The 10,000-nt window shown below is 42.4% G+C and overlaps 1 protein-coding gene across 1 annotated transcript in view; it reads left to right on the forward strand.

Moving 5' to 3' along the window:
- Window positions 1-8,015, forward strand: part of col17a1b (collagen, type XVII, alpha 1b) — a gene marked incomplete at both ends in the record, with an annotated part of 25,548 nt that extends 17,533 nt beyond the window's left edge. The window contains 12 exons of the mRNA XM_080848535.1: window positions 568-615; window positions 959-1,102; window positions 1,502-1,645; window positions 2,238-2,351; window positions 2,598-2,744; window positions 3,043-3,135; window positions 3,421-3,579; window positions 4,104-4,262; window positions 4,452-4,658; window positions 5,666-5,830; window positions 5,935-6,015; window positions 7,972-8,015. Coding sequence (XP_080704661.1) covers window positions 568-615; window positions 959-1,102; window positions 1,502-1,645; window positions 2,238-2,351; window positions 2,598-2,744; window positions 3,043-3,135; window positions 3,421-3,579; window positions 4,104-4,262; window positions 4,452-4,658; window positions 5,666-5,830; window positions 5,935-6,015; window positions 7,972-8,015 — 1,505 coding nt within the window. The remainder of the gene's footprint in view (window positions 1-567; window positions 616-958; window positions 1,103-1,501; window positions 1,646-2,237; window positions 2,352-2,597; window positions 2,745-3,042; window positions 3,136-3,420; window positions 3,580-4,103; window positions 4,263-4,451; window positions 4,659-5,665; window positions 5,831-5,934; window positions 6,016-7,971) is intronic.
- Between the last annotated feature and the right edge of the window lie 1,985 nt (window positions 8,016-10,000).

A 10,000-nucleotide genomic window follows, 5' to 3' on the forward strand; every position in this document is an offset into this window, starting at 1 on the left:
ATTTCTCCAATCCACTCCCCACCTCTTCTCCCTCTCATTTCCTGTCCCACTCTTCCCTAACCTATCAATGAAAGGCATTAAAAAGACAAAAACAAATCTAAAAAAAAAAAAAAAGATGCCAGAGTGTAAACAGTAAACAGCTCCAGCAGTATGAGTGCTCTAAACCCTAAGATTGAGAGCAGACAGGAAGTGACAACAACAGTGGAGATGATGACATAGAGTCACGATAGTGATGGCTTTGCTAATGTAAATGAAGGGGATTGTCATTGTCAGAATAGTAATGGTAAAGTAATTGAAAGTAGTGGATGATGACAGTGATTTTTATAAACGGAGGTACTGATGGTACTGATGTGGGTAAAGGGTTAGAGTGTGGTGGAGATGGCGATGATTATAAAGATGATAAAGATGACGGCGCAGCCGTGGCCTACTGGTTAGGGTTTCGGGCTGGTAACCCGAGGGTGGCTGGTTCGATCCCCGACCAGTAGGAAAATGATTATAAAGATGATAAAGATGATCGTAATACTATTGATGAGGATGAGCTCCTAATGACCACTCTGGCTTTCTCAGGGGATTCAGGACCTCCAGGTGCTCCTGGCTCTCCAGGAAATTCCAGAGGTGAGCTTCATGACACTTACACTTCTCAAACATTTCAGCCATCATTAGCCCAGGAGGCTATACAGAAAAAGGCATATAAATTGATGTGACTGTGCCTTTAAAATGTAGAAATATAGCTTACACTTATACTGTCTGAGCTACACAGCTTTATTAATAAAATGCTGTTTTTGATTAGCAGTTTAACACATTTTTGCAGTGGTCATGTATAGTCATGCAGTTTTGGCTATGTGAGGCAGGCTAACTCATCACTGAAGACTTGAGTAGCTAGCGAGGGTTTTTTAAGTCTAGGCTTTGTGAGCCTATTCCATTATGAGTGGCATGTTTCTTTTTGTCCTCACCTCAGATTCTGGGGCCTCTCGGGGTCTTCCTGGACCCCCTGGTCTACCTGGGCGACCGGGAACGCCGGGAACACCCGGACAATCGGCACAATCTGGGGGCTCATTCTCTTCGTCCGAATTCAGTCGCCACATCTCAGACTACTTCCAGAGTAAGACTGGACTGCCCGTCTTCATTTACCTTCAGTCCCTGTATAACCTTTTTATTGGAGTACTTGTGTACTTGTGGATATTTTTTGATGTGTATGCATGTGGGCGTGCATTCATGTATGCATGTGTGTGTTGTTTGTGTGTGAATGTGTGTGTGTGTCATTGTGATTGTGTGTGTGTGTGTGTGTGTGTGTGTGTGTGTCATTGTGATTGTGTGTGTGTGTGTGGGTGTGTGTGTGTGTCAATGTGGTGATTGTGATTGTGTGTGTGTGTGTGTGTGTGTCATTGTGATTGTGTGTGTGTGTGTGTGTGTGTGTGTGTGTGTGTGTGTTTGTGTCATTGTGATTGTGTGTATCATTGACTCGATGCTGAATACCAACCATGCTGCTGTGTGTGTGAAGGTGGCAGTGGGAGGCAGCACCTCAGTGGGATTCGGGGTTCCCCCGGTTCTCCTGGTTCTCCCGGTTCTCCCGGTTCCCCCGGGCCTGCAGGACCTTCTGTGTCCATTGACGACATGGCTACTCGTGTCATGAGCTACATTCAGCGTAAGTAACAACAATACTAAAATGGGACTACCAGGCTATTTCATGGGGTGAGTTAAAGACAACTGCTATTTGAAAAACTAAGCATTTTACTATTTCAAATTGTATGTGGTGTGTACTGTACACAATACCTCTCAAAATCTCATCATTGCTAAATGTATCCAATGGATAATTCCTTTTCAGAGCTACGAATTTAATTTTTGTAATCTGAAGTATGCACTATGTACTGACTCAGTTATAATCTAAAGAATGCACTATGTACTGATTCAGTTATAAACGTGGCTCCAGTAATCTGAAGTATGCACTATGTACTGACTGAGTTGTAATCTGAAGTATGCACTATTTAATGACATAGTTGTAATCTGCAGTATGCATCAAGTGCTGACTCAGTTGTAATCTAAAGTATGCACTATGTACTGACTCAATGGTTAATGTGGCTCCAGTAATCTGAAGTATGCACTATCTGGCTCAGTTGTAATCTGAAGTATGCACTATGTACTGACTCAGTTGTAATCTGAGGTATGCACTATGTACTGACTCAGTGGTAATCTGAGGTATGCACTATGTGCTGACTCAGTGGTTAATGTGGCTCCAGGTTCAAGCTTCTCTGGAGCTGGAGCTCAAGGCCCCCCCGGCCCCCCAGGGCCCCCTGGGACATCAGGGTCATCAGGCCCAGTGTCTGTGAATGACATCATCGCACTGCTGCAGAGTGAGTGACATAGTTACAATAAGGAGCAACACTTAACTTTAAGGGATCCAAAATGCTGCTATCAATACATTTGTTATGCATTGTGGAAACCTATACAATTGCATGTACATATTTTATAACCTTTAAAGCTAATCTATTGAGTGGATTATTCATTTGTAAAGTGTCCTGCTGTAAAACAACTAATTGTTGGGTTGGATGGTTATCGGGTTGGCTGGTTTGTTAATTGATTGATTGATTGATTGAAAGGGGATGATGTGAGGCGCTACGTCATGGGCCCGCCCGGTCCTCCTGGCACACCTGGGACACCTGGCACGCCTGGTGCTGGGGGCGGGGCATCCCGAGCCAATCAGAACACTCAGGAACTGGCTGAATATGTCATCAGGATTCTTAATGGTGAGGCTCAAACCAATGCACTTCTGGAACTGAATCTTCATCCCCTCCAGTGGCAGTTCCCCCAGTAAACACTTACAAATCGCTTCAGATTGTAATTTCATATACGTATCTATCAAGTCATCTTTATCTGTAGAGCAAGTTATGCCAAAGTGATGTACAGACCAAATAAAACAAGTAAAATGAAAGAAAATGCTTGATAATTTACTTGAACATCCTACTGAACATCACGGTAACATTATTTCCATTTCGAGAGAGTTAAATATATTAGGTTGTAAACTCGCCTGTGTTTTCTTCACAGATCGTGGCATGACAGGCAGACCTGGAGCACCTGGGCCTCCAGGAACACCTGGACTACCTGGATCTGTCGGTGACATCACCTCGCTGCTGGAGCGTAAGAGCCTCTCCCTCTAGCGTTGGCTGTGATGCTGGGGTCTCACTAGACAGTGATGGATCATCTGTTTATCCTGACAAAACACACCTTTTTGTGCTCTTTTATTGGGCCTATCTTGTTTTTGTTCCTTGTCTTTTCTCAACATCGACTTTCTTTTCTCTCTCTCTCTCTCCCTCTCACCGATACATACAAATAACATATCTGTGTCTCTCTCTCTCACCCTCTCACCCATACACACAAATAACATATCTGTGTCTCTCTCTCACCTTCCTTTTCTCCCTGTAGGTTCTGGGCATCGTGGGACAGTTGGTCCTCCAGGTCCACCAGGGCCTCCAGGCAGCCGGGGGCCACAAGGCCCAGCGGGGCCCGCAGATAGAACCTCACAATCACAAGGTGGCGGAGTGTCTGGCTACCGGCTGGAGGACATCAAGGTCTACCTCCAGAGTGAGTCCGTGTCTGTCCTTAGTTAAGGGAGGAGACAGACCTCGTGCGAGAAGGTCCACTGTAAACTAAACTCCAACCAGGTCCTAGTATGATTCTTTTATTTTGAGGCAAGCCCTGCCATTTGGAAGATATGGAATTCCATCGAAGTAAAAAAAAGTCTACATGTCTTTCACTTTTAAAAGAACAGAAGAAATATAAGTATATATATATAATTGTATATTAATAATAATTAAAAATGTCTGCGTGTAGACATCTTATACAGAATACTATTTTGGAAGGCAAGTCACTGTCTGTTGGGCTAAACTGAACCACAAAAGACCCTGAATCTAGCTCCAAAGTCCTGAGGGTTTAACAGAAGAGGATAGAAAACAGAGTCCATCATGATTTTTTCACCAGGCTAATCATACATCCAACCTTTGTTGATACAAGGGAGGCTTTCCATGTGTTTGTTAGGCAATTTTTTAAATAAATGAATGGAAATGTACGTTTGACACCCCCCCCAACCCCACCCCATCTCCAAACAGACTCTGGCTTCAGTGGAGCACCTGGCCCTCCAGGCCCAGCAGGACCTCAGGGACCCCCAGGAGACTCCCGAGGGCCAGGAGATTCCAAAGTGTCAGGAGGATACGGAAGCAGGGAATCCAGACAGTACATCCGCTCTGAGCTCGAGGACTTCATGAGGAGTGAGTGTTGCATTATAATACATCATGATTACACCCACACAACCACACACACACACACACACACACACACACACACACACACACACACTCACACACACACACACACACACACACACACACACACACACACACACACACACACACACACACAGGTCTGACAGGTGTGTCTCCCCCCTTTAGGTGGTGAAGGGCAGCGCTATGTTTCCAGCCGCCCAGGGCCTCCAGGTCCTCAGGGTCCCGCCGGCCCCAAAGGAGACCGCGGTGAACCTGGGCACCAGAACTACTATGGCACTGACCGGGCACGGGGTCAGGGTTGGGGCCAGGTTCAGAGTGGCGCAGTGGCAGACACCGTTGACTACTCCAGCATGGCACTGAGGGTGACCGACTACATCAAGAGTGAGTCCATGATGTCGCCACTGGCAAAAACATACGGTGCTGTTGTCACTGTGGATATACACTAACATAGTGTAGCGATCTCACAGAGCCAGGTGTCTCACAGAGCCAGGTGTGTCTTTGGCTTTCTTGCCGTTTATTGAGGACAGACACAAGCCTTCAGACACGGATATAGAATGGCAAAATGGAGTGGGCTTATATACGACGCAGACATATTTTACAGGCTAGGGCGACCTTGGGTTTCTTGAAAGGTGCCCTATAAATAATGTATTATTATTATTATTATTATTATTATTAATAAAGACGCTAAAATCATACTAGGGCATTTATACAACACACTGACTCTTAATTGCTAACAACAAATACATGGACAGAAAGGGAAAACACCAATCACTCACATTTAGAACATAAACACAGAATTAGTCAGACATCAACAATCATGCATAGAACACCTGGAGAGACCACATAATGAACACAACAAGGAAGAAAACATTTAAAAATAGGGTCAAACATTATATTGCAGTGCCAAAACTCTATTGTAACTTCCATTGCAACACTATTTAATAAAGAGTAGTACAGGCCAGGGTTATTGGGTTTACTTTTGAGTAATGATGAGTAATAACACATTGGTACAATGTATTTATATATATTAGGATTATGGTGAGAGTTATGGCAGGCTTAAGGTAAGGGTTGAGTGAGAAAATGAGCTATAACAAATGGTGTGTGATTTTTCTTTGGTACAATTAAAATGTTCACAAACAAAAAAGGCACTAGCATTTATTCATTTAGCACCTGATCAGTATATGTAAAGTATATATTTTATACACATCCAATCAGTGTGTGTGTATGTGTGTGTGTGTGTTTGTGTGTGTGTGTGTGTGTGTGTGTATATGTAAAGTACATATTTTATACACATCTGTGCTCTTTGGGAATCGCTGTGAGCACCTTGTTGTAGAAGTCAGTTAGTCTTTATTAGTTATGTGTAGTAAGAACTCTCTTTTGTCCCTCAGACCAAGGCCTACTCCAGAGCGTTATAGATGAGGATTATCTCCGCACGAACTCTAGAAATGTCCAAGGACCTCCCGGGCCCCCTGGACCTGCTGGACCACCAGGACACAGCCGGGTCTTCGCTCAACACGGCGACACCACAGCAGACCTCATGGACTTCTTCAGAAGTTAGTATTCATGGGACGAAGAGTTACGATGAACAGGGATTACAACTTTTTTTCCTTCGTCACACTGGTGCTAACATCGCTAACGCTGCTGTGACCTTTTCCAGAACACGGCACCATCCCAGGACCCCAGGGCCGACCGGGGACCAAGGGAGACAGGGGTTACCCCGGGCCGAAAGGAGAACAAGGTACGCCACTCAGGGCCACCATAAGGTCAAAGCGTCTTTGGGTATTCAGAAAAGCGCTATAAAAAATTAATTATTATTATTATTATTATTGTTATTATTATTAAGCCTTCTGTGATACATTTCTGATCTGTGGCAGTTTATGCAAGAGCCTGACCAGGAAACACAAAATCCTGAAAGGCCCTAACTTGGTTTACATACAAACCATGCAAAGTTTAAAGAATAGTATATTAAGGGGTTCTTAATATGGACTTCAACATCAAAGTGTATACTGATAAAATCCAGCCAGCTGATGTATTATGATATCGGTGATATCGTCCTAGATTTCAGACCTCGAGCACAAAACTATACTGTGAATAGCCTGGGCAGCTAGTGGCATTCCCCTCAAATACATAAAATACTCTCATAATGTTGCATTATGTTTTCCTATTATTATATGGTATGGTCATTTTAAAAGTTATGCTAGTATGTGGACTCTAAGACACCAAACTAATTGCCATTTTGGCTCAGAGCGGCCCATCACAGCATGCACCTTTGTGCTTCCATTAAAGATGGCACAGTGTAGGGTACCCACTGTACCGTATAACCAACCCACACAGCGTTGGAGTAATTAAGTGGACAATACGAGTGTTAGTGTAAGAGTGTTAGTCCTCAAGTCCCATGAGGTCATTTTATGAAGACATTAGATGAGAGTTAATTGAGTATTAACGTATCAGGTCCAGAATGATTGTATTCCCTTAAAAAAGCTGCATTATTTAAAAAAGCACTGCAGTGGTAACGGATGAGTTGTTATCGAGGTATCAATTCTAAATATTCTCCAGTGTTATTTTTTATCATGAACAAATTCATAAAAGCTTAGAATGGGACAAAAGCTTAGCATGAGGCAATATTTTAACTGTTTGTCTTGAGCTCCAAGTAAGTTGTGATTAGAAACCAACCAATGGGGTGCTCTATCTACTTTTTGGGCCAGTCTTAAATGAAATGAATTAGATTCTGTTGGCCCAAAAAGCCAGAGAAACTGCTGGTTTGCCAGATGGCCAGAGGGTATGGGGATAGTCAGACATGCAGCGTAAATATTAGAACCTGGAAGAGCTGTTTGATAACGAAGGCATAATGAAGGTGGTTGGGGCTGGATAATGTGTGTCTGACAGTGGTTACCATGACGATCTCTCCGCAGGTTCACCAGGCCGACAAGGTGCCTCAGGGACTCCAGGTGACAGGGGAGAGAGAGGTAAACCCGTTATTATTATTCAAAACTATCAAATAATCAACATGTCATTCAAACCCAGGGGTTTCTTGTTATCGGTAGACCAACACAGGACTGAAAACGCTATAATTATGTAAAACAAGAACCAATCCTCTCCAAATGCTGTTTACCTACACCAACATAGAAGATGGAAATACAGTAAATGTAATTAGTGTGTAGGTGTGGCCACCTGGAGGAGTAAATTCTTTCAATTAAAAAAGATATCTCTATGGGTTTCAAATACCTCTATGGGTTTCAAATACTTCTATGGGTTTCAAATACCTCTATGGGTTTCAAATACTTCTATGGGTTTCAAATACCTCTATGGGTTTCAAATACCTCTATGGGTTTCAAATACTTCTATGGGTTTCAAATACCTCTATGGGTTTCAAATACTTCTATGGGTTTCAAATACCTCTATGGGTTTCAAATACCTCTATGGGTTTCAAATACTTCTATGGGTTTCAAATACCTCTATGGGTTTCAAATACCTCTATGGGTTTCAAATATCTCAAGTTTCTCGGACTGCCGATTATACTGCTGCATTTTTCACCGTAAGATCCCAGTACGCTTTATGACCCTTCTTTGTTACTGACCAGGGTCCTCACAGGTTAATATGGTGATGTTGATGACCTCCAGAATGCTCAGACTGTTTTTGGCTCTCTTTTCTCTCCGTTTGATTTTTGACTCATAAAACATCTTCTGTCCCCCAGGTGAAGTGACATTCACACGACGAAAGAGGCACGCAGGAGCTTAACGTCCTTCGTCCTCGCTCAGAGAACATCTTAGTTTTGCCACACCACCAAGTCCTCTGTTGAACACAACACAGGTGTGTTCAGATGCTGTGAGGATACGCTTGTAGTAGACTGCGTAGGCAACAAGCTATGTAGTGTAAGTAGATCTATATGCTGAGGTATTAGTCAGGTTGCGAAAGTCAGGCTGTGCTTGATCAAAAGCCAAATTTACAAGACATTTTCACTCATCTCACATGTAGTCAAATGATAAACTCAAAATTGATTGGTTAAGTTTGGTGTCAAAATAATTCCAAATAGGCAGGTACATTAAGCACTATTTAGTAACTCAAGTAACAATTTCAAGGAAGTGAGATGACTTCAACATATGGGTTGCTTAATGAAGTCCACATGGAGCTTACGTCCAAAGAGGGGCTTTTAAACTTCACACATCATTTCTGATTGACTACATTTGAGGTAATGGAAAATTCAGATCAATTTAGTTCTGCATGAGTATTCAATACAACTTATTCCAATAAATAATTTGTGCGTTTAATTTTTGTGAATGGCACTTGTGAATGTATTTGTTTAGTGATAACGAGACAGGGCAACTGTAGTGATATTTTTTACTATTATGTTCGTATCTATTTTTGTACCTTTTGATATAAAATGTTTTTCATTATAAAGTGTGTTGCAATTGAAATGTGTTCTTGCACGGTCAACCAGCGAGATTTAAGACAATTTTTAAAAAACAGGAACAGGACATTTTAGAATCAGTGTATTAGAAAATATGCCTAACAATTCCAACGTTAATATCATCAATTTCAACACATGTATGAATCACACACACAGTTACAGAGCAGATGCAACCTACTCCACTCTGAAGTACACAGGTCCGCTGTTAGTAACCTTTCAGATACGACTTAACCATTACAGTACGTTAAAAGAGGGGTTCAGGTTTTGTTGTTGTTTTGTAACGAAAGGCTAGCTCTGCCATCATTTGAACTCAATAAAAGGTTGAAACCATAATTTCAGTTAACTGCAGTTTGTTTTGGATGAAGGACTGCTCTCTCTCTCTCTCTCTCTCACACACACACATGAAAAGATTCCCCCCTCACCCCTCTTTCTCCCTCCTGTTTCAGAAGTCTGTAAAGAACACAACACAGAGTTTCTGTGTTTATTAGCAAATGACAAGCACGGCCAAACCCCTGCCTGCACCCATCAACAACTTTAACACAATTTATTTACTCTTGCCATTCAGTTTTACTACAGGCATCCTCTGACACAATGACACACGGAAAAATAAAATAACTGTTTTATTTACAGCATCATGACTCTCCATCTCCAGAGAAATCTCTTCATCAGATTTAACCCTAACTGAACTCAAATATGCATAACAGACATTCCATCCAAGCACAAACAATGCTGGCCACATTTTACGTTATGACCTCTGCAAAATACATCTATGACATAGACCCATACATACACAGATCGTGTGTGTGGGTGTGCTTGTGCCAGACCACTGGTAACTTGTACAGCTTCATATGGGTATGGTGTGTCGGACTTGTACGGAATATTCTTAGATGATGCATATGGAATGCTTTCCGGGTACATACACCTCTGGGACACCTCTGCAGGAATCAGCCCGGGATAATGGACCCAGATAGCTGATGACTAATCAATCGGCCTGGACCTGCATTGATCCGGGACGGAATTCGCTCTTCCTCCATATTCGCTATCAGACATGCCTGACACAGTCAATGTAACGCTTATATAGAGAGCAGTGTACTCTCAAATCACCTGCATTTGGAAATACATAGACACATATACACACTCATACATACACACACACACACACACACACACACACACACATACACACTAGATACATATACACACTCATACACACACACTAGATACATATACACACTCATACACACACACTAGACACATATACACACTCATACACACACACTTCCCATTAGGCTGTTTCCTAGTGGCATTAAAGCAG

This window comes from Sprattus sprattus (genome assembly GCF_963457725.1).
Source record: "Sprattus sprattus genome assembly, chromosome: 12".
NCBI lineage: Eukaryota > Metazoa > Chordata > Actinopteri > Clupeiformes > Clupeidae > Sprattus > Sprattus sprattus.